General features: G+C 38.8%; 1 protein-coding gene across 2 annotated transcripts in view; it reads left to right on the top strand.

Moving 5' to 3' along the window:
* LOC128688934 (abasic site processing protein HMCES) overlaps positions 1–25,926 on the top strand; it is a 50,726-nt gene that overhangs the window by 17,928 nt on the left and 6,872 nt on the right. The window contains exons 6-8 of one of the 2 annotated variants that reach the window (XM_053776995.2): positions 11,107–11,226; positions 16,166–16,273; positions 24,449–24,597. In XM_053776995.2, the coding sequence (XP_053632970.1) occupies positions 11,107–11,226; positions 16,166–16,273; positions 24,449–24,597 (377 nt within the window). The remainder of the gene's footprint in view (positions 1–11,106; positions 11,227–16,165; positions 16,274–24,448; positions 24,598–25,926) is intronic. The other variant, XM_053776996.1, reaches the window with a different exon arrangement.

Raw genomic sequence — 25,926 nt, 5'->3', positions numbered from 1 at the left:
GAAAGACAGGCTTACTCTCTTGATGTGTGCTAATGCTAATGGTGATTGCAAAGTGAAGCCTTTATTGGTGTATCACTCAGAAACTCCCAGAGTGTTCAGGAAAAACAATGTCCTCAAGGCTAATTTGTGTGTGCTGTGGAGGGCAAACAGTAAGGCATGGGTCACTAGGGACTTTTTCTATGACTGGTTACACCATGCATTTGCCCCCACTGTGAAAAATTACCTCCTGGAAAATAAATTGGACCTTAAGTGCCTCCTGGTATTAGACAATGCTCCTGGTCATCCTTCAGACGTGGCAGAGCGACTTTCTGCGGACATGAGCTTCATTAAAACCAAGTTTTTGCCTCCTAATACCACTCCTCTCCTGCAGCCCATGGACCAGCAGGTCATTGCAAACTTCAAGAAACTGTACACAAAAGCTATGTTTCAAAAGTGCTTTGTAGCAACCACAGAAACTCAACTGACTCTAAAAGAGTTTTGGAAGGATCACTTTAATATCCTCAATTGTATAAACCTTATAGGTAAGGCTTGGGAGGAAGTGACTAAGAGGACCTTGAACTCTGCTTGGAAAAAACTGTGGCGAGAATGTGTAGACAAAGGGGATTTTGAAGGGTTTGAGGCTAACCCTGAGAATCCTATGCCAGTTGAGGAATCCATTGTCGCATTGGGGAAGTCCTTGGGGTTGGAGGTTAGTGGGGAGGATGTGGAAGAGTTGGTGGAGGAGGACAATGACGAACTAACCATTGATGAGCTGCTAGATCATCTTCAACAGCAAGAGGCCAGACCTGAGGAAACTGCTTCGGAGGAGGGGAGAGAGAAATTGAAGAAGTTGCCTACTTCAAAGATTAAGGAAATGTGTGCAAAGTGGCTTGAAGTGCAAAGCTTTTTTGATGAAAATCACCCTGACACAGCTACTGCAAGCCGTGCTGGTGACTTTTACACTGACAATGTTGTGAACCACTTCAGGAAAGTCATAAAGGAACGAGAGGTACAGGCCTCTATGGACAGATATGTTGTGCGACAGAAGTCCAGTGACTCTCAAGCTGGTCCCAGTGGCATTAAAAGAAGAAGGGAAGTAACCCCGGAAAAAGACTTGATACCTCAAGTCCTAATGGAAGGGGATTCCCCTTCTGAACACTAACACCATCCACACACACCCCTCCTCCCATCCCATCAATCATCACCAGATCTTCATTAAAGGTAAGTGTCAATTGTTCTTTTGTTATTAATCTATTGTTATTGTTATTGTAATTATTCTATTGCATTAAACTTAATATTTCATGTGGTAAAATTTTTTTTTTTTTTTCATACTTTTGGGTGTCTTGCATGGATTAATTTGATTTCCATTATTTCTTATAGGGAAAATTAATTTGACTTTCGATATTTTCGACATTCGATGAGCTCTCAGGAACGGATTAATATCGAATGTCGATGGTCCACTGTATACACGCTCTTGAATTTAAACATTTATGCCCCTTTTTCTTTCTAAACCTGTTCGTCAACTACAAACCTCGTCTGCATACACAAGCATTTCATTCCTAAACCTACTCTGTACTTCCTCATTATCTGCTCTTGGTCTAGCATGCTTTCTTCCAACATCTACTCGCATCTCACACAAACTGTTACCTTTCTTTGCTTCACTTAGTGCTAAACATGTAACTAGTAAATCAAAATACATGTTTAAAGTGAAAAACGTAGTGTGATTTTTATAGAGCATTTTGAGATCAATTTTTTTTCTGATACAAGGATTAAAGCAGTGAAATACAGTACTGTATCTTCTGAAGAATACCATTTTAATCTGCAAGCTCTTATCAAAAGCAAAAGCAGAAGAAACCACCAACTTGACGATAAGGCATACATGACTATAGGGATTACATGATCATAGGGCACACATGACCATAGGGCTTACTTGATCTTGCTTGTCCAGATGAATGGGCATGTATAATGCTGTGCCCCCTCTCCCAGTAAAAAGGCCATGAGTATAACTTCAAATGAACTTTATTTTGGGGTGGAATTTTTGCATGAATATCATGAATAAGTTAAACAAATTTTAAATTGTAATTGTTTATTAATTTTTTTTTTTTTAACAAGTCGGCCATCTCCCACCGAGGCAGGGTGACCCAAAAAGAAAGAAAATCCCCAAAAAGAAAATACTTTCATCATCATTCAACACTTTCACCTCACTCACACATAATCACTGTTTTTACAGAGGTGCTCAGAACACAACAGTTTGGAAGCATATACGTATAAAGATACACAACATATCCCTCCAAACTGCCAATATTCCAAAACCCTCCTTTAAAGTGCAGGCACTGTACTTCCCATTTCCAGGACTCAAGTCCGGCTATATAAAAATAACCGGTTTTCCTGAATCCCTTCACTAAATATTACCCTGCTCACACTCCAACAGATCGTCAGGTCCCAAATACCATTTGTGGGCGAGGGGCTTGGACTTCCAGCAGGCGCGCATGAGCGTGTTCGATAGGAGTGAATGGAGACAAATGGTATTTGTTTATTAATGTGCCACTTAATTGTTTTATTGATTACAAAATAGTATCTGAAGATAAATAAATCAATACTGTAAACAGTATTTAGATAAAGGTAGGGAAGTTTTTATTGCATTTATGGATTTAGAAAAGGCATATGATAGAGTGGATAGGGGAGCAATGTGGCAGATGTTGCAAGTACAGTGGTCCCCCGCTATTCGTAGTTCCCGGCAATCGTAAATTTCGCCAATCATAGGGGTATTTTCGTATAAACATGGACTCGCTTTTCATAGGTTGACTTGCGAGTCGTAGTTCGTCCGGGACGCGTACCCACGGCGTGAGCCGGGGCGGCAGCCAGTCTGGCATTGTTTACCAGTGAGCGAAGGTCCCCTCACGTGCTCCGGCGAAATATTTCATAATATTCCATTTATTTTAGTGCTTGCAAGTACTAAATAAGCTACCATGGCTCCAAAGAAAGCTCCTAGTGCCAAGCCTGTGGTAAAGGTGAGAAATATGACTGAATTTAAGAAAACCATCATTGAACAATATGAAAGTGGTACAAGTGTGGCCGAACTGTCCAGGATGTATAAGAAACCCTACACAACCTTATGTTCCATAGTGGCTAAGAAAAAGGAAATAAAGGACGCTGTTGTTGCAAAGGGAGTAACTATGCTGACAAAAATGAGATCACCAGTACTGGAAGAGGTCGAGAAGTTATTATTGGTGTGGATATATGAGAAACAATTAGCAGGAGATACTCTTATGACTTTGATTATTTGTGAAAAGGCTAGGCAGTTGCATGAAGATTTGGTAAAGAAATTGCCTGCAAATAGTGGTGATGTGAGTGAATTTAAGGCCAGCAAAGGCTGGTTTGAGAGATTTAACAACCGTACTGGCATACACAGTGTGGTAATGCATGGTGAGGCTGCCAGTTCGGACCACAAGGCGGCTGAAAAATGTGCATGAATTCCAGGAGTACATAGAGGCTGAAGGAATGAAACCTGAACAAGTGTTCAATTGTGACGAAACAGGCCTCTTTTGGAAGAAAATGCCAAAGAGGACCTTCATTACACAAGAGGAAAAGGCAATGCCAGGACAAGCCTTTGAAAGACAGGCTGACGCTAATGTTCTGTGCTAATGCTAGTGGGGATTTCAAAGTGAAGCCATTACTAGTGTACCATTCTGAAAATCCCAGTGTGTTCAGGAAAAACACTGTTATGAAGAGTAAATTGTGTGTTTTGGAAATCTAATAGTAAGGCATGGGTCACGAGGGAAATTTTCGTCGAGTGGTTCAATGAAGTGTTTGGCCCTAGTGTGAAGGAGTATCTCCTGGAAAAGAAATTGGATCTCAAGTGCCTGCTAGTAATGGACAATGCACCTGCTCATCCTCCAAACTTGGATGACCTAATTTTCGAGGAGTTTGGGTTCATCACAGTAAAGTTCTTGCCCCCGAATACCACTCCTCTCCTCCAACCCATGGACCAGCAGGTTATTGCAAACTTTAAAAAAAACTACACAAAAGCAATGTTTCACAGGTGCTTGACTGTGACCACAGACACTCACTTGACCCTAAGGGAATTTTGGAGAGAACACTTCAGCATCCTCCATTGCATAACCCTTATAGGTATGGCTTGGGAGGGAGTGACTACCAGGACTTTGAACTCTGCCTGGAGAAAATTGTGGCCAGATTGTGTCGATAAGAGGGATTTTGAAGGATTTGGGACTGACCCTAATGAGCCTATGTCTGTTGTAAAATCAATTGTGGCACTGGGGAGTTCCATGGGGTTGGATGTGAGTTTGGAGGATGTGGAAGAATTGGTGGAAGACCACAATGAAGAGCTCACCACTGAGGAGCTGCAAGAGCTTCAGCAGGAAGAGCAACACATTGCAGCTCAGAATCTTGCTGCAGAGGAGGAGGAAGAGAGATGGAAGAAGGTGCCTTCTTCAGAAATTAGAGATTTTTACTATGTGGGGTAAGATGGAAAGCTTTATGGAGAAACATCACCCTAATAAGGTTGTTGCAAGTCAGGTTGACAACATGTACAGTGACAAAGTCTTGGGCCATTTTAGGAAGTATTAAAGAGACGCCAGAAACAGAGCTCTCTCCACAGTTATTTTGCGAGACAGGACTCCAGTGACTCTCAAGCTGGTCCTAGTGGCATTAAGAAACAGAGAAGAGAAGCAACCCCAGAAAAGCAAATGGTACCCGAGGTGTTGATGAAAGGGGATTCCCCTTCCAAACTATAAACAATCCACTCTCTCCTCCTCCTCCAGTCTCTCATACACTAAGAAGAATCTCCAATAAAGGTAAGTGTTATGATGTTAATGTTTCATTCATCATTTCCCATTGTATTGTTTATGTACTACATGTATATTTCATGTAAAAATTATTTTTGTTTTAATACTTCTGGGTGTCAGGAACGGATTAATTGTACATATTTACATTATTTCTTATGGGGAAAATTGATTCGTAAATCGTAAATTTCGTTTATAGTAACTGCTCCAGGAACGGATTAATTATGAAGAAAAACGAGGGACCACTGTATATGGAATAGGTGGTAAGTTACTAAATGCTGTAAAGAGCTTTTATGAGGATAGTGAGGCTCAGGCTAGGGTGTGTAGAAGAGAGAGAGACAAAAGAGTAAGGTGATGAGGGTATCAAATGATTTAGATAAAGAAAAATTGGATATCAAATTGGGGAGGAGGAATATGGAAGAAGTGAATGTTTTCAGATACTTGGGAGTTGACGTGTCGGCGGATGGATTTATGAAGGATGAGGTAAATCATAGAATTGATGAGGGGAAAAAAAGGTTTGTGGTGCGTTGAGGTATATGTGGAGACAAAAAAACGTTATCTATGAAGGCAGAGAAAGGAATGTATGAAAGTATAGTAGTACCAACACTCTTACATGGGTGTGAAGCTTGGGTTGTGAATGCAGCAGTGAGGAGGCAGTTGGAGGCAGTGGAGATGTCCTGTCTAAGGGCAATGTGTGGTGTAAATATTATGCAGGAAATTTGGAGTGTGGAAATTAGGAGAAGGTGTGGAGTTGATAAAAGTATTAGTCAGAGGACTAAAGAGGGGTTGTTGAGGTGGTTTGGTCATTTAGAGAGAATGGATCAAAGTAGAATGACATGGAGAGCATTTAAATCTGTAGGGGAAGGAAGGCAAGGTAGGGGTCGTCCTCGAAAAGGTTGGAAGGAAGGGGTAAGGGAGGTTTTGTGGGCAAGGGGCTTGCATTTCCAGCAGGCGTGCATGAGTGTGTTCGATAAGAATGAATGGAGACGAATGGTATTTGGGACCTGACGATCTGTTGGAGTGCGAGCAGGGTAATATTTAGTGAAGGGATTCAGGGAAACTGGTTATTTTTATATAGCCAGACTTGAGTCCTGGAAATGGGAAGTACAATGCCTGCACTCTAAAGGAGGGGTTTCGGGATATTAGCAGTTTGGAGGGATATGTTGTGTCTCTTTATACGTATGTATATGCTTCTAAACTGTTGTGTTCTGAGCACCTCTGCAAAAACAGTGATTATGTGTGAGTGAGGTGAAAGTGTTGAATGATGATGAAAGTATTTTCTTTTTTGGGGATTTTCTTTCTTTTTGGGTCACCCTGCCTCGGTGGGAGATGGCCGACTTGTTAAAAAAAAAAAAAAATCAATATACAAGAGGTCTGCAACTTAAAAACACCTAGGTCACAAACATCCACTCTTGCAAATGTGGCAATTTGAAACCAGTTACTGTTTGCAACAATTGATCAACAGTGCAGATGCATGTAACGGTTTTTATTCAAACAATTTTTTGTGTAAGCTGACATCAGGACCATAATTCTTTGTAAATTGGGGGCCAATACTGTAAATATCTTTCAGTATTTTAATACGTTCATGTCTATACAGTGGTCCCTCGTTTTTCGTAATTAATCCGTTCCTGGAGCCGTTACTATAAACGAAATTTACGATTTGTGAATCAATATTCTCCATAAGAAATAATGTAAATACAATTAATCCGTTCCTGACACCCAGAAGTATTAAAACCAAAAAAATAATTTTCCATGAAATATACATATAGTACATAAACAATACAATGGGAAATGATGAATGAAACATTAAGAGCATAACACTTACCTTTATTGGAGATTCTTCTTAGTGTATGGGAGACTGGAGGAGGAGAGAGATTGGATTGTTTACAGTTTGGAAGGGGAATCCCCTTCCAGCAACACCTCAGGTACCAATTGCTTCTCTGGGGTTGCTTCTCTTCTCTGTTTCTTAACCCTTTGAGGGTTTTGGTCGTACTAGTACGTCTTACGCGTAGGGGTTTTTGACGTACTAGTACTCATAAATTCTAGCAGCCTCAAATCTAGTGGGAGAAAGCTGGTAGGCCTTCATATGAAAGAATGGGTCTATGTGGTCAGTGTGCACAGTCTAAAAAAAATCCTGCAGCACACAGTGCATAATGAGAAAAAAAAAACTTTGACCATTTTTTTGGAATAAATCAGCGACTTTGCAGTGTATTTTCGTATGGTATTTATTGTTGTATTCTAGTTTTCTTGGTCTCATTTTATAGAATGGAAGACATATTACAGAAATTGAGATGATTTTGACTGGTTTTACAATGAAAGGTGCCTTGAAATTGAGCTCAAAGTAGCAGAAATGTTCGATTTTTACCAAACTTCAAAAGTAAACAAATCGTGCCAAGCGTGCAATACACGTCAACTGGTGAGTCTAATATTCTTTCACAAGTGCACCAATAATATTTATACCATTTTTTACACTAATGCAGTAGTCTGCATAATAGTAAATCTTATATTTTTTGTGAGAATAAAAATTCAAAGTGGAAAGCAAAAGAATATAAGAGGGGCCTTGAGACGTGACTAATGACTAGAGGAAATGTCATTTTAGTGCCAGGAATGTCTTTCTTGTTTATTCTGGACCCTATTCGGAAATTGGCATCTTTTGAAATTTGTGTGAAATTGGCAAAATTGCTAAATTCTGACCACTGTACTGGATAGTTGAATTTCATAAATGGGTGGTTTCTTGCACTCATTCGATAGAAAAAATGGAGTTCTAGCGAAATATTCATGTTTTTTGTCGACTAGTACAGTGAAATTGGCCGAAAATGGGGCTCAAAGTGGGCAAAATCGCCGATGCGTAAACATCGCCAAGACCGCTAACTTTGCGAGAGCATAATTCCGTAAGTTTTCTATCAAATTTCAAACTTTTGGTGTCTTTATGATCGGGAAAAGGTTCTCTATCTTTTCATAAGAGAAAATATTTTTTTTTTTTTTTAAATTTGGCCGACCCTGAGAACGAGTTTCGGAGAGGGCCTGTCGACCCTCAAAGGGTTAATGCCACTAGGACCACCTTGAGAGTCACTCTAGTCCTGTCTCGCAAAGTAACTGTGGAGAGAGCTCTGTTTCTGGTGTCTCTTTAACACTTCCCGAAAATGGCCCAAGACTTTGTCACTGTACAAATTTCTCACCTTCTTTACTACAGGCTTGGCACTAGGAGATTTCTTTGGAGCCATGGTAGCTTATTTAGTAATTGGAAGCACTAAAATGAGTGGAATATTATGAAATATTTTGTAGGAGCACTTGAGGGGACCTTCACTCACTGGTAAACAATGCCAGACTGGCTGGGTAGGGAGGCCGCCCCGGCTCACACTGTGCGTACGCATCCCGGACGAACTATTATTCGCGAGTCAACCTATGAAAAGCGAGTCCATGTTTATATGAAAATACCCCTATGATTGGCGAAATTTACGATTGCCGAGAACTACGAAAAGCGAGGGACCACTGTACATGTATATGGGTGCTGTGTTGGCTGCAGTCTTCTAGAAATTGAAAATAACTGGAAAATAGCCACAGAGTTATTTCCTGTTTTACTATAATTTTGTTTTAAGTAATTAATTCCTAGTACAGTGGAACCACAGTTTTTGTGATTAATCCATTCGAAAAGTCTGATGAAAACCGAATCACACGAAAACTGAAGCAATATTTCCCATAAGAAATAATGTAAATCCAATTAATCCGTTCCAGACACCCAAAAATATTAGCAAAAAATACGTTTTATAGAGAATATAATTTTACACACATAAAACAATGAGAAATAAATATAAATGACTAATGAAATGGATAAATGAACATTAACATCACTTTTACCTTTATTGAGGATTTGTTGGCGTATGGAAGATGACAAGGAGGGGAGAGAGAGGAGGAGAGGTTATTGTTTGGAAGGGGAATTCCCATCCATATGGAATTCAGGTATCAAGGCCCTATCTGGGGTTACTTCCCTTCTTTGTCTTTTACTGGCACTAGGACCATCTTGAGAGTCACTGGACCCCTGTCACACAAAAAATCTGTCCAGGGAGGTCTGTTTCTGGCATCTCTTTAAGATTTGTCTAAAATGGGACAAGGATGCTTTGTGTGGGCACTCGATTCCAGGAAATGAGTGGCCGAGTCATGCGGACAGGCAGACGAGTTTGGTACGGACCATTTTCAACTGTACGAAAACCAAGCGGATATACGAAAACTGGGACAAAATTTCTGTGAAAAATGTCGTCGAAAACTAGGGCATACGAAAACCAAGGTTTGACTGTACTGTAATTTCAAGGTCACATTGTATACCACTTATTTTTAAAACTGCAGCTAGATTCATGATTATGCTATTTTTAAAGCTTCGGTTCTAAGTTATAAAATTAATTGCACTTGCTTGTACACTATATACTTCATTAGTTGACTTATTTTGACAGTGAGCATGATTTATGATTGAAAACATACAGAAGCTGAATTCTGCTTCATACCTCCATATGATGGTTATTATGCTAACCATACCTTTATAGGCATGCACCTTTTTTTCTGGAAAGTTGATTGTAATCTTGGTTACATTGGCTAGGGTTTTCCATGCCAAAATGTCCACAAGCCACTAAAGCTAACTGAGGGCTACTTCTGCCATACTTGCATATTTTTCTTCTCAGTCCTTCTATTAATACACAACTGCATCTCATCTGCCACTACTTTTGTGGTGGCTGCAGAGGTTCAAGCAACTCATCACTCCTTCAGAGGAGAGGGAAGCAATCCTGGACTAACCATATCCATTGAAGCCCCATCTCATAGGTCCATATGTTTGTTATCCCAGTCTTCCCTCTTCCCTTGTATAAATAACTTGATTATCTGAAGTAATCAAGCTAGTTGTCAGCTACTGTATTTAACTTGAACTGTGGTTTTCGCAATCCTCTCTTCATCTCACAAATTTAACTCTCATTCACTAGCCGTGCCATTTCTTGCTCTCAAATCTCATTTTAAGGTAATTATTCATTTCACTTCAAAACTCACAGTAAATTATTTATTTTTAATAGACATCATTTACATCTGTATATATTTACAAAAGGTTCATGAGAAAATTTAGTCATGAAAAATTTAACTACAAATCATCATCCAATATTTTTCTTTCTTTAACTCTTTCAGGGTCCGTGCTGTAGTTCTATGGCTTTGAGTTGAGGGTCCAAACCGTAGATCTACGCCATGAGCTCAGCTCACTCTGATAAGCTGTGAGTGGTAAATTTGGGCCTAGATATGAGAGAATACATCTATGTGGTATGTGTGCACCACATAAAGCAAATCCTGCAGCACACAGTGCATAATGAGAGAAAAACTGAGATCGTAATTTTCGATTAAAACAGCAACTTTGCAGTGTTTTTTGTATGTTTTTTATAGTTATATTTGAGATTTCTTGGTTTCAATTGATAGAATAGAAGATATACTACAGAAATAGAGATGATTTTGATTGGTTTTAGTGCTGGAAATGGCTTGAAACTGAGTTCAAAGTAGCAGAAATGTTAAATTTTTGCCATTGTTCAAGAGTAAACAAATGACCTGACACGTCTAATACACACGAGCTGGTGGGTCTAATATAGTATGTTCACAAATGTGGTGATATTAATTATGCAATTATTACAATATTGCATATCAGTGAATCTTCTATTTTTTGGTTTGAATAAAAATTCATTATGTGAATAAAAAATCAAAATGAATTCATTTGTAAAGCCTGAAAATTTAGCTAATAACAGAGAAAATGTTAGTTTAGTGCCAGGAATGCCTGCATTATTTATTCTGGACCCTATTTTGAAATTGGAATATTTTGAACTTTGTTAAATTGGCCAAATTACCAATTTCTGATCACTATTTTGTAGTTGAAACAGTTGACTTGGCAGTTTCTTGTGCTCAATTGATAGAATAGAAGTAATACTAGTGAAATAGCTAAGAATGTGGTCAACTGGAATAATGTAATTGGCCTAAAATGGGAGTCAAGGTCGGCAAAATCGCCAATGCGTAAATATCGCTGACACATCAAAATTCTCAAGAGCATAATTTTGTCAATTTTCCACAAAATTTCATACTTTTTCTTTTATTACCTTAAGAAAAAGATTCTCTACCATTTCATAAGAAAAAATAACAAAATTATTTTTTGAAAATTCTTGGACCCTGGTGTGCACTTTGAAATTTGGCCTCTGGACCCTGCTATTTTTCAGTAATTTTTTTAGGTTTAAAATGTTCTTGAAGATTATTTTTCTTTATTTGTGTTATTTTAATTCATGTATAACTTTCAGTTTATTACTTATTATTATAGATTGAAATTTGGAACCGTGAAAGCTGGGATAAACCAAATGTGTGGAATGAAGAGGAAGGCTGGAAAGGACCTCAGTTACTGAAAATGGCAGGACTTTTTTCATATTGGGTGTCAACAGAGGTAAGTGTTACAGTTCATTTGCATATAGATATTGATTTACATATTTTGTAAATATACTATTTGGAGAAATAATTAGAAAGACCAATCAAACATTTTGGTCAGCATCTGAAGTCCTCTTCAACAAAATGTGAAAAAAGGAGTTGGTTGCATATTTTGTAGCAGTGTGATATTGCTAGTCAGCTGTCAGAAAAGGTATATGAAGGATTCATGATAAGCTTGGAATATTTGCTTTTGCATAGCTTCATCACTCACTGTATTGGGTATCCACTGCCCAAGAGAAGTGTTTAAGAGTTTGGAATATTTTTATAGATTGTGTCTTATCTTCTCTTGTCTTGTTTTTCCAGAAATACACAGGCATCATAATTTCAACACCCCCACACATCCTTCAGAGTGCAAACACTGCACATATCTCTTCCGGGACTTGAGTCCAGCTAACTTGGGTGGGCAATTATTTTGGTAGGCAGGCCACTTCACAGAAAGAGGTACACTTCACGAGCCACAACTTATAATAAATGCAAGCACTACACATACTCTTAGCACAAAATAAAACCTTGTACAGTGGACCCTTGACCAATGATGGCATCGTATAACGTTAAATCCGACTAGCGATACATTTTAACGCTAACATTTTGCCTCGACTAACGCTAAAAACACTCGACTAACGATATTCGTTCCCGGGTACCAATTAATATCGTTAGTCGAGGGTCCACTGTATTTGTAGACATGAGTAATATTTTGTGAAGGGATTCGGGGAAACTGGTAAGCCGGACTTGAGTTATGGAAGTGAGAAGTACAATGCCTGCACTTTAGAGGAGGGGGTTGGGATATTTGCTATTTAGAGGGACATCTAAGCTGTCATATGCGTGTACCTCTGCAAAGAGAGTGATAGTGTGAACGATTTTTTTTGTTACCCTGCCTCGGTGGGAGATGACCAACGTATGTACTATAAAAGAAAAGCAGATTTTTGGTAAATAAATATATCACTTAGCTTTTTATTTTATTATTGCTAATACAGAGGCCTGGTCACAGACTGGGTCACAGGAGCGTTGATCCCTGAAACCCTCTCGAGGCATACTCTAGGTAATACAAATACAAATATTTATACTACAACTGACAAAATTAGACAGTTAAGGTGCAATGTAATTAGTATGTGCTTTAAATACATCAATATAATGGAACAGGATCAATCTTGCTAGCTAATATTCTTGCCCCGAGAAGTTGTCTTTATTTTTCCTTAATGATTTGGTGGAAAGATGGTGCTTTGCTGTTTTTGGTACCCAACTCCCACATAGTAGTGATGAATGAAAAATGCAGTGGCAGGCCACAGAAATAATTTGCTTACCCCTGAGCTAACCTATTTCCCTGAATCCCTTCATAAGTGTTACCTTGGTCACACTTCAACAGTATGTTAATCCCAAAAGCCAGTTTTCTCCACTCATTTCAATTTAACAAAAAATACATTTTATAGAGAAGAACTATAGTTTTACATACAGACTAGGGCATACGAAAACCGAGGTTCCACTGTACTCACCTTGCCTTTTGTTATTTTGGTACTGTAGTGAAAATTAGGTCAATTTTATTGGTTCCCCAAACTTCTTATTTACAGGTCTCCCTCAACATTTGCGAGGGTTAGGGGATCAAGAGCCTCGCGAATGTTGAAAAACCGTGAATGTTTGGTGCCCCAATATATTGTAGGGAAATATAATACAATACTGCTTCCTTAACTTGTTGAACCATGAACAATCATAAAATACATGAAAACGTCATAAATTGTACTAAATATATACATGTTATGCTTTAATAACGTATGTTATTTAATAACATGTATGTTATTAAATACCACTGCCTCCACCACTGCGAGTCCCTACTACCCTCCCTCCGACCTCCGCAACTGGCAGCCAGCCCTCCCACCACTCAGTGTGGTGAGTGTTTTGTTTGTTCATTATTTGCTATTAAACTACAGTATAAATAATGCAAACCCATTCATGACTGCATATTGGAATGGCTATTCGGACAGGTATTGGACGGTGACATCATGTGTTTACTCTTGAACACAGCAAAGAATCAAACATTTCTGCTGCTGCTAATAATAACAATAGTAATAATAATAATAATAATAATACGTAATTAACAATAATAATAATAATAATAATACGATATAATTGAAGAAGGAAATTGTACAAAAATATGAGGGAGAGGTTGACACATCGTCAGTGTGGCTTTGTTTATGCTGGAGTGAACATTAGTCTCCCTGCTCTTCCAAACATTTCACAATAATTCAGCGGTTGAGGCAGTGGTATTTAATAACATATGTATATGTGTTTACAGTGAAACATATAAGTGAACAGTATTTAGATAAGGCTAAAGAGGTCTTTGTGGCATTTATGGATTTGGAAAAGGCGTATGACAGGGTGGATAGGGGGGCAATGTGGCAGATGTTGCAGGTGTATGGTGTAGGAGGTAGGTTACTGAAAGCAGTGAAGAGTTTTTACGAGGATAGTGAGGCTCAAGTTAGAGTATGTAGGAAAGAGGGAAATTATTTCCCAGTAAAAGTAGACCTTAGACAAGGATGTGTGATGTCACCGTTGTTGTTTAATATATTTATAGATGGGGTTGTAAGAGAAGTAAATGCGAGGGTCTTGGCAAGAGGCGTGGAGTTAAAAGATAAAGAATCACACATAAAGTGGGAGTTGTCACAGTTGCTCTTTGCTGATGACACTGTGCTCTTGGGAGATTCTGAAGAGAAGTTGCAGAGATTGGTGGATGAATTTGGTAGGGTGTGCAAAAGAAGAAAATTAAAAGTGAATACAGGAAAGAGTAAAGTTATGAGGATAACAAAAAGATTAGGTGATGAAAGATTGGATATCAGATTGGAGGGAGAGAGTATGGAGGAGGTGAATGTATTCAGATATTTGGGAGTGGACGTGTCAGCGAATGGGTTTATGAAAGATGAGGTGAATCATAGAATTGATGAGGGGAAAAGGGTGAGTGGTGCACTTAGGAGTCTGTGGAGACAAAGGACTTTGTCCTTGGAGGCAAAAAGGGGAATGTATGAGAGTATAGTTTTACCAACACTCTTATGGGTGTGAAGCATGGGTGATGAATGTTGCAGCGAGGAGAAGGCTGGAGGCAGTGGAGATGTCATGTCTGAGGGCAATGTGTGGTGTGAATATAATGCAGAGAATTCGTAGTTTGGAAGTTAGAAGGAGGTGCGGGATTACCAAAACTGTTGTCCAGAGGGCTGAGGAAGGGTTGTTGAGGTGGTTCAGACATGTAGAGAGAATGGAGCGAAACAGAGTGACTTCAAGAGTGTATCAGTCTGTAGTGGAAGGAAGGTGGGATAGGGGTCGGCCTAGGAAAGGTTGGAGGGAGGGGGTAAAGGAGGTTTTGTGTGAGAGGGGCTTGGACTTCCAGCAGGCATGCGTGAGCGTGTTTGATAGGAGTGAATGGAGACAAATGGTTTTTAATACTTGACGTGCTGTTGGAGTGTGAGCAAAGTAACAATTATGAAGGGGTTCAGGGAAACCGGCAGGCCGGACTTGAGTCCTGGAGATGGGAAGTACAGTGCCTGCACTCTGAAGGAGGGGTGTTAATATTGCAGTTTAAAAACTAGTGTAAAGCACCCTTCTAGCAAGACAGTGATGGAGTGAATGATGGTGAAAGTTTTTCTTTTTCGGGCCACCCTGCCTTGGTGGGAATCGGCCAGCGTGATAATAAAATAATAATAAAATATGTTATAAATAATAATAGTACATATTATTAATAACATGTATTATTATTATTAATAACATGTATGTTATTAAATACCACTGCATCAACAGCTGCCTCAACAGCTGCCTCACCCACTGCCTCAATCGCTGCCTCAACCACTGCCTCAATCGCTGCCTCAACAGCTGCCTCAACCGCTGCCTCAACCGCTGCCTCACCCACTGCCTCACCCACTGCCTCAATCGCTGCCTCAATCGCTGCCTCAACCACTGCCTCTACCACTGCCTCTACCACTCCAGTCGCACTCAATCTACAAGCACCAAACACAATGAATTATTGTGAAATGTTTGGAAGAGCAGGGAGACTAATGTTCACTCCAGCATAAACAAAGCCATACTGACGATGTGTCAACTACTCCCTCGTATTTTTGTACAACTTCCTTCCTCAATTATATCGTATTTATTATTATTATTATTATTATTATTATTATTATTACTATTATTACTATTATTAGCAGTAGCAGAAATGTTTGATTCTTTGCTGTGTTCAAGAGTAAACACATGATGTCACCGTCTAATACCTGTCCGAATAGCCATTCCAATATGCAGTCATGAATGAGTTTACATTATTTATACTGTAGTTTAATAGCAAATAATGAACAAACAAAACATTCACCACACTGAGTGGTGGGAGGACTGGCTGCCAGTTGCGGGGGTCAGAGGGAGGGTAGTAGGGACTCGCAGGTGGCGGGAAACTTGAATATGATTTGGCGGCTGGGAATTTGGTGGCTGGGAATTTGGCGGTTGGGAATTCGCGAATGTGTGAAGCCTGCGAAAGCTGAAAACGTGAATGTTGAGGGAGACTTGTACTTTATTTCCCTCTCCACCTATCTACCTATCCTCCAGAACCCTCTCATACATTTATTACTCTCATTTTATACAGTATTTAATGTTTTTGTAATGTGAGCCTTAAGTAAGAGTAAATAATGCAAGAATTTTTTAAATTACATTTTTTATCCAGTTAGCCATATCCAACTGAGGCAGGGTGACTTAAAAAGAAAAACGAAAATTTCTTTTTTTAAATTTAGTAATGTACACAGGAGGGATTACTAGCCCCTTGCTCCTAGCATTTTAGCCGCCTCTTACGGCACACATGGCTTACAGAGGAAGAACTCTGTTCCATTTCCCCATGGAAAATTACAAATTACTATTTATTATAAAACTTTATACAGGGTGAGGTTGTGATGAGCTATTCTGTGATAACACTGGAGTCTGGGAAGGAGTATTCTGTCATTCATAATAGAACACCTGCCATCCTGGAGACTGATATGGATGTTGAGGTAAGATCATTTAATATTTCAAGGGTGATCATTTATTATAACTTCTGTATATGCAGTACAAGTCTGTTACACAGGTTACTTAGCCACACACACTGCAGGTGCATGTGGGGAAGAGATTATGTTATATCAGTCAAGTGAGGTATCAGCAAGTTTAGTGCCAATGTGTTAGAGCTGAATGGGCAGCCAGGGATAGAGACATGACCCAAAACATGCTTAGAGCTGATGGTGACTCATAATAGTAAGAAACTGTTTTCATTGTAAGCTGCTAAACATTGTTATTATTTATTCATAGGCACTGTATAACCCTTAAGAGTTATACAGAAATATGAGATAATTGTATTTGTTCCTAAGAAAGAGGGGGATACCTCAAATTCATTGAATCAAGAGCCCTTCATTAGCATTACTGCAAGGCGTGAGTAACAAAGGGAGGTGCCCAAATGAAATAACTCAAGTCACATGGAGAGAGGAACAGGGCTGTTGGCTGTATAATGAGAGGTGACATTTGTACAGTGGATAATTGATTATCCAAAATTTGTTCATTCTGGATCATTACTAGTTTCTCAATTTCTGTTCAGATAATGACCCCTTGTTCATCCACCTACCAGTTGGATGAACAGAACACAACATAATTATATATCTTGATCTTTGACTGTAGAAAAAATAAAAGAAGATGGTCATCCATTTAAGTTTGTTTCATTGAGGAAGAGGTGGAGATGTTGCAGTTCAGAGGGTAATTTGAATTGTGATGTCTGTGCACTTCCGGCAGAAATGACTACAGAAGGGCACCACATATACAGCACCCTCTTTTCGGTATTCCACATTTTCGTTGGCTTTCAACTGAGCCATTGTTCATAATGTTTTTACTTTTACCGCTTTTCTGCAATTTTCGTACAACAGTTGTGTGAGGAAAGGGCAACCAGCACCATATTTTATGGTAAGTATTGTATGTATTGTGTATTTATTTTACTTTTTTTATATGTTTTTTATGCCTAGCTGTATTGAGCATTTTAATATATGATAGTGTGAACACATTATCGTTCAATGATGAAAAACTGCTCTTTTCCACCTGCTGGCAATTTTCGCTTACATTACAAGGTTGCAAACAGGGCCCTCTTGTATTGAATAAATGATGATGACTGTTTTTCTTTCTTTTAGGTCACTGTGGGAGATGGCCAGTTTTTTTTTTAACATGTCAGCCATCTGCCACTAAGGCAGGGTAACCCCAAAAAAGAAAGAAGCACTTTCACCATCATTAACACATAATCATTGTCTTTTCACAGGTGCCCAAATATAGAAAGGTATTATTAATCTTACAAAGTATAAGTTGTTATATATTTTTAACCCAACAGAGATCACTTAATTTGGCTTGATGTTGTGTTGTGTTTTGTAGAGAGTACGTCTCTTGTTGAAAGTTTTTAATGTTAAAATTAATAGTTTTTAGGTAAATTGCACATTTTAATTTTTACTGAAAGCAGTGAAGAGTTTTATGAGGTTAGTGAGGCTCAGGTTAGAGTATGTAGGAGAGAGGGAGATTATTTCTCAGTAAAAGTAGGCCTTAGACAGGGATGTGTGATGTCACCATGGTTGTTCAGTATATTTATAGATGGGGGCTATAAGAGAAGTGAATGCTTGGGTGATGACAAGAGGTGTGGGATTAAAGGATAAAGAATCAAACACAAAGTGAGAGTTGCCACAGTTGATTTTTGCTGATAACACTGCAGTTTTGGGAGATTCTGAAGAGAAGTTGCAGAGGTTGGTGAACGAGTTTGCTAGGATATGTAAAAGAAGGAAATTAAAAGTGAACATAGGAAAGAATAAAGTGATGAAGATAACAAAAAATTTAGGTTATGAAAGATTGGATATCAGACGGAAGGGAGGGAGTATGGAGGAAGTTAATATATTCAGATGTTTGGGAGTGGACTTGTCAGCAGATGGGTCTGTGAAAGATGAGGTAAATCATAGAACTGATGAGGGGGAAAAGGTGAGTGGTACACTGAGGAGTCTGTGGAGAAAAAGAACGTTATCCATGGAAGCAAAGAGGGGAATATATGAGAGTATAGTTACATATGGGTGTGGAGCATGGGTGGTGAATATTGGGACAAGGAGAAGGCTAGAGGTGGTGGAAATGTCATGTTTGAGGGCAATGTGCGGTGTGAACATAATGCAGAGAATCCGTAGTTTAGAAATTAGGAGGAGGTGTGGGGTTATTGAAAGTATTATCCACAGGTCTGAGGAGGGGTTGTTGAGGTGGTTTGGCCATTTAGAGAGAATGGCACACAGTAGAATGACTTGGAGAGTGTATAAATCTGTAGTTGAAGGAAGGCAGGGTAGGGATTGTTCTCGAAAAGGTTAGAGGGAAAGGGGTAAAGGAAGTTTTGTGGGCAAGGGGCTTGGACTTCCAGCAAGCATGCATGATTGTGCTAGGTAGGAGTGAGCGGAGACTCGTGGTTTTTGAGACCTGACAAGCTGCTGGAGTGTGAGCAGGGTAATACTTTGTGAGGGGATTCAGGGAAACTGGTTAGTTGGACTTGAGTCCTGGAAATGGGAAGTACAATGCCTGCACTTTTAAGGAGGGGCTTAGGCTATTGGCAATTTGGAGGGACATCTAAACTGTCATTTCTGGACTCTTCTGCAAAGACAGTAATTATGTATGAATGATCGTGAGAGTGTTGAATGATGAAAGTTTTTTTGTTTCTTTTCAGGTTTTTCTTTCTTTTTGGGTCACCCTGCCTCGGTGGGATATGGCCGACGTTTCCCACCGAGGCAGGTCATAATGATCATCATTTTAACCCTTTCAGGGTCGAAACCTCTGATCTCAGACTTGATCTCAGGGTTGAATAATTTAAAACAAAAAATTATTTTACCTTATGAAATGATAGAGAATCTTTTTTCTGAAGGTAATGAAACCAAAAGTACGATGGAAAACTTACGGAATTACTCTCTCTCTCTCAAAGGTAGCAGTCTTTGTGATATTTACGCATCGGCAATTTTGCCCATTTTATGCACTATTTTTGGTCAATTCCATTGTTCCAATTGATGAAACTCATAGCTATTTTGCTAGTACAGTGGTCCCTCAGTAATCGTAGGGCTCGAGAGTCGTAATTTTCGGAAATCGTAGCGATATTTTCGTCAAAACATGAGCTCGCTAATTGTAGATTGACTTGTGAATAGCAATTCGTCTGGGACGCGTACTCACGCTCTGAGCCGGGGCGGCCTCCCTTTCCAGCCAGTATGGCATTGTTTACCACTGAGCGACGGTCCCCTCACTTGCTCATACGAAATATTTCATAATATTCCATTCATTTTAGTGCTTGCAAGTACTAAATAAGCTACCATGGCTCCAAAGAAAGCTCCTAGTGCCAAGCCTTTGGTAAAGAATGTGAGAAATACGATTGAATTTAAGAAAAACATCATTGAGCAATACGAAAGTGGTGTACATGTGGCCGAACTGGCCAGGATGTATAACAAACCCTATACAACCATATCTTCCATCATGGCCAAGAAAAAGGAAATCAAGGACGCTGTTGTTGCAAAGGGGGTAAATATGCTGACAAAAATGAGATCACCAGTACTCAAAGAGGTTGAGAAGTTAATATTGGTGTGGATAAACGAGAAAGAATTAGCAGGAGATAGTATTATGACGTCGATTATTTGTGAAAAGGCTAGGCAGTTGCATGACGATCTAGTAAAGAAACTGCTTGCAACTAGTGGTGATGTGAGTGAATTTAAGGCCAGCAAAGGTTGGTTTGAGAGATTTAAGAATCGTAGTGGCATACACAGTGTGGTAAGGCATAGTGAGGCTGCCAGTTCAGACCACATAGGGGCTGAAAAATATGTGCATGAATTCATAACCATTGCATAACCCTTATACGTACGGCTTGGGAGGGAGTGACTACCAGGACTTTGAACTCTGCTTGGAGAATCTTGCTGCAGAGGAGGAGGAAGAGAGATGGAAGAAGTTGCCTTCTTCAGAAATTAAGGAGATTTTTGAAATGTGGGGTAAGATGGAAAGATTTATGGAGAAACATCACCCTGACAAGGCTGTTGCAAGCCATGTTGGCAACATGTAGTGACAAAGTCTTGGCCCATATTAGGGAAGTGTTAAAGAGACACCAGAAACAGAGCTCTCTGGACAGTTATTTTGCAAGACAGGACTCCAGTGACTCTCAAGCTGGTCCTAGTGGCATTAAGAAACAGAGAAGAGAAGTAACCCCAGAAAAGCAATTGGTACCTGAGGTGTTGATGGAAGGGGATTCCCCTTCCAAACTGTAAATAATCCAATCTCTCTCCTCCTCCAGTCTTCCATACACTAAGAAGAATTGCCAATAAAGGTAAGTGTTATGCTGTTAATGTTTCATTCATCATGTCCCATTGTATTGTTTATGTACTACATCTATATTTCATGTAAAAAGTTTTTTTTGTTTTAATACTTCTGGGTGTCAGGAATGGATTAATTGTATTTACATTATTTCTTAAGGGGAAAAATGATTCGAAAATCGTAGATTTCGATAATAGTAACACCTCCAGGAACGGATTAATTACGATAAACGAGGGACCACTGTATTCCTTCTATTCTGTTGACCGAGCAGAAGAAACCACCCATTTACCTATTTCAGCTACCCAATAAAGTGATCAGAAATCATTAATTTGGCCAATTTCACACAAAATTCAACAATTGCCAATTTGAAAATAGGTTCCAGAATAAAGAATGTAGACATTTCTGGCACTAAATAAACATTTCCTCTGTTCCTTATTCATGTCTCCAGGCCCCTCTTATATTACGCTTGCTTTCCATTTTGAATTTTTATTTGCACATAAAATAGAAGTTTTACTGTTTTACAGACTGCTGCATTTTTATTTATTTATTTATTTAGTAATTTGAGCATACATACAGAGGTACAAAAAAATACAGGTAAGAGCAGCATGCCAAAGCCACTTATATGCATAGCATTACAGGCTGGCTTAAAATTAACTTAAGATTAACTTAAGATTAACTATGGTCATGTGTTCTGTTGAGGTTGGCAAGGAGATGTTTGAGGGGAGGGTTAATATCAGAGTTAAGTGTTCTATGTATGTAATAGGTGCAATATTAAGTATGGATGTTTTGTATGGTGAGTAGGTTGAGTGTTTTGAATATTGGTGGAGTGTGCTGCCTGTAGTGAGAATTTGTTATCATTCTAACTGCAGCCTTTTGTTGGGTAATTAGTGGTCTGAGATGGTTAATTGTTGTTGAGCCCCATGCACAAATTCCATAGGTGAGATAGGGGTAAATAAGAGAGTGATATAGGGCCAGGAGGGCTGACTGTGGAGCATAGTACCGTATCTTCGATAGTATGCCTACAGTCTTGGAAATTTTCTTAGAAATTTGTTGTATATGTGTATAGTATTTTTATTAGGCCTGAATCCAAATTGGCAGGGGTTGAGTATGTTTTGGGAGATGAGGTAGGAGTAGATTCGTTTATGAATTAATTTTTCGAAGATTTTTGAGAGAGGGTGTAAATTGGATATTGGCCTATAGTTATTCAACTCTGTTTGGTCTCCTCCTTTATGGATCGGGGTGACCCTTGCTATTTTGAGAACTGTTGGGAAGGTGGAGGATTCAATGGATTTGTTAAAGAGTGTTGCAATGATTGGTGATAGCACTTGTGACACTTTTTTGTATATAAAGGGTGGTAAGGTATTTAAATCTCCTGCCTTGTTTTTCAGTGCGTTGATAATAAGGGAGACTTCGTATGGGTTAGTCGGAGCTAGGAACAGTGTGTTCGGGTAGTTGCCAGTGAGGTAGTCATTTGGTGGGGTATCTGAGCTTGGGATTTTATTGGCAAGGTTTTGTCCTATAGTGGAGAAGAAATCATTGAGTCTGTTTGCTGTTTCTGTTGGTTGGAGTTGGGGTTCATCTGATTTTGCTAATTTTATTTCGCTATTTCGTGATATATTTTTTGTTCCCAGAATTTCTGATAGGGTTTTCCAGGTCTTTTTTATATCACCTCGTAAGTTGGATAATCTGTTCTCATAATACAATTTTTTTGCCCTTCTTATCAGGCTGGTTAGGATTGACGAGTAACGTTTTGTTTGGTCTCTGGTTATGTGACCCATTCTGTACTGTTTTTCATATCGGTGTTTTGTATTTATGGATTTGAGAATGCTGGGTGTTAGCCAGGGACTGTTCAGTCTCTTAGCTGTCATCTGTTTAGTTTTTTTAGGGCAGTGCTTGTTATAGAGGTATTGGGTCTTTTTTAGAAAATTATTAAAACATTTGTCAATATCTGTATAGTGTGCCAGTCAATGTTTGTTACTGCTGTTGTGAAGTTATTAATGGCTGCCTCATTGTGAAGTCTGAAGGTGACTTTAGTAGTGTCTTGGGGTAATTTACCAAGAGTTGTTATGAGGAAAGTAGGGTAGTGGTCTGTGGTATTATCTGTAATTATGCCTGATTTTAAAGGGGATATGGTGTTGGTCCAGATGTGGTCAAGTAGGGAAACTCTAGTCTCCGTAACTCTTGTAGGTTTTGTTACTGTTGGTAGCAACATGCAGTTACTCATTATGTTTGTGAATTCAGTAACGTGTGGGTCCTGGTCTTGCAGGAGATTTATATTGAAGTCACCTGAGAGTAGTAAGTGATCTTTGTTCATGCATGCATCAGTTATCATACTTCCTAGGTTTTGACTAAATTGGCTAATGTTTGACTGTGGAACTCTGTAGATGTTTATCAATGTGAGAGGTTTTTGTAGGTATTTGGATTTGAATTTAGCTATTATATATTCCCCATGTTCATCCCTTGTGCAAGTATTAGTGATACATTCTAGTTGGTCTGAGTAGTATATAGCTGTGCCACCCCCTTGTTGATCTGTCCTACAGTTGTGTATGGCTGTGTAACCAGGAATGGCATAGACATCTGTAGTATCAGGCTTTAGCCAGGTTTCAGTTAGTGTAATGATGGACATATTGGCATGCAAGAAATTTAGTAATGCTATGAGGTCATCGGAATGCTTGCTTAAAGATCTGATATTGTAGTTAAAGACAGTTATGTTTTTGTTGGCTCTGAGAAGTGCCTTTGATTGTTCTGCTGTGTAGTAATTACAGTAACTGTTTGATTCATTTAAGTCATTCAATAAGAGGTTGGTATCAGGATCAATGCTTGTAATCATAAGATTTGTAGTGAATCTATAGTTAGAATTAAGTATAAAACAAAGTAAATATTCTAAAGCTAAAAAAATAGCTCCTGAATTATTTAACAAATGTAAAAATAATGAGCTAAGGCAGTTTTTTAAAGCTAAAATAAAGGAGACAATATAAAGGGACTAAAATAATTTGTGGTGAACAAATAAAGTGATGATCAAATAATGGAGCTTGGGAATATGATAGTAGGTAGTACTTTAAAGGTAATTCTTTAAAGTTAGAATTATAATATAAAATTATAATATAAAAGGGACTAATGTAAGTTGTGGTGAACAATCAAGTGGTAATCCAAAAATGAGCTTTGGAATATAATGGCAAAATAGTGAACTTATTACACTTTAGCACGCATTATTGTAATAATTGTATAAATAATGTCAGTGCATTCGTAAATGCATATTAGACTGGCCAGTTGGATGTGTTTGGAAAAGTGATGTCATTTGTGTACTTGAATATCGGCAAAAATCAAACATTTCCGCTAATTTGAGCTCTGTTTGATGCTACTTTCAGTCCTGAAACCAAAATCATCTCTATTTCTGTAATATGTCTTCCATTCTGTCAAAAGAGACCAAGAAATAAAAAATACAGCCATAAAAACCATACAAAAATACACTGCAAAGTCACTGTTTTAAACCAAAAACTCAGTTGCAATTTTTGTCTCATTCACTGCATGCTGCCAAATTTTTTTTATAAGGTGCATACTTACTGCATAGACCCATTCTCTCATATCTAGGCCCAAATTTACCACTTACAGCTTATCTGAGTGAGCTGAGCTCGTGGTGGTGTACTACGGGGCTGACGTTGGCTTCAGAGCCATGATATAACAGGATCAACCCTTAAAGGATTAAGTTTAATATTTTTTAGTTTATGCTCACCATACTCTACAGTGTTTTTGTACGAGATGGGCAATCCTTCACTTTTTGCAAAGTAGTAATATGTACTCTTCCACACAATTACTGTGAGAAATAAATCTTATTTAATACTTTTTTGTTTTTGCAGAGTTGGCTAGACTTTGGACACATTGGCTACAAAGAAGCTTTGACAGTTTTAAAGAATGAAATGGAAATAACATGGCATCCTGTCTCCACTGCTGTGAATAATTCACGCAATCAAGAGCCCCAGTTAAATGCACCCATAAGCTTGGAGAAGTGAGTGCTTTTTGTATGTCATTTGCATAAGTGGATAGAATACATAACTCAGGTACAGCATCTAAAAGCAAATGTTTTTAAAAATTTATTAGCCATTCACAAATATGTACTGACCTGGAACATTTTGCAGAGGAAAAAAGAGAGACGTACAGAAGCCTATTTTGAAAATGATAGCAAGGTGAATGGGAAACAGAAGCCCAAAAAATGCAAGAAAGGAACAGTGAAAAAATCTGCGTACTGTACTGAGTGAGATCACGTGAGATCATGAGAGTTGTATATGCTCTAACCACTGGAAGCTTACAGCAATTACTGATACGACAAACTAAATACTACTGTACATAATATGAGACACTATAAGCATAGCTCAGGTCTTTTACTGACAAATTTGCAAAGTTGGAAGAAGGCTTGGACAAGTTTTGCATATTTGATCAAAGTTCCCAGTAGTTGCAACATTATCACCTCCTGGATCCTATTCCAGCAGTCTATCACTGTTTGTGAAGAAATAATTTCCACTCATTTCAGCACTTTTTTTTTCAGAGTTTGCACTGTCATCCTGTTTGGCTCTCAAGGAGCATTATGGGTCCTGAATCTAAAGTTTTAGTTTTGTTCATCATTCCATAGGGGTTCCAATTGTCTTCAGTTTTGGCAGGTTCTGCTGGATAGGTCCTGTCATTCATTGGTCTGCCTCCATCATTCCTTGTGCTGAAATGTCAGACATTGGTTTAGAGCTTCACTTGAGCCCTGGAAATGGGAAGTACAATGCCTGCACTTTAGAGGAGGGGTTTGGGATATTGGCAATTTGGAGGGACATCTAAACTGTCATATCTGAGCACCCCTGCAAAGACAGTGATTATGTATGAGTGATGTTGAAAGTGTTGAATGATGATGAAAGTTTTTTCTTTCTTTTTGGGTCACCCTGCCTCAGTGGGAAACGACCGACATGTTAAAAAAAATACAGTGACTTGGGATGAATCCAAGTACTTTAATAACCCATTAGTGATTCCCATTAGTGGAAGATCTCTCGACAAGCTTACAGCAAAAACCAAGAGTAACATGCACTCTCAGGCAATTGGATGAGCTATTTTCAGCTTCCTCTTATTTTATTAAGACACCATGAACAACAGAACCCTTCTGTTTTGCAGATTGAGTGACAAAACATAAAGTAGTTCTCTTCCATGCAGTGCAAATTCTCTTCCTCATATGTTATAACCACATATGCTGCTGTTGAAATTTTGCTGTGCACTTAAATGGAAAAAAGAGCACTGAGTCATGTAGCGAGATTAAGGGTGGGTGATGGAGGAATTTGACTGCACTGGGATGGATATTGTT

This window comes from Cherax quadricarinatus, chromosome 16, assembly GCF_038502225.1.
Source record: "Cherax quadricarinatus isolate ZL_2023a chromosome 16, ASM3850222v1, whole genome shotgun sequence".
Taxonomy (NCBI): domain Eukaryota; kingdom Metazoa; phylum Arthropoda; class Malacostraca; order Decapoda; family Parastacidae; genus Cherax; species Cherax quadricarinatus.
This window is presented reverse-complemented; position numbering and strand designations above follow the sequence as displayed.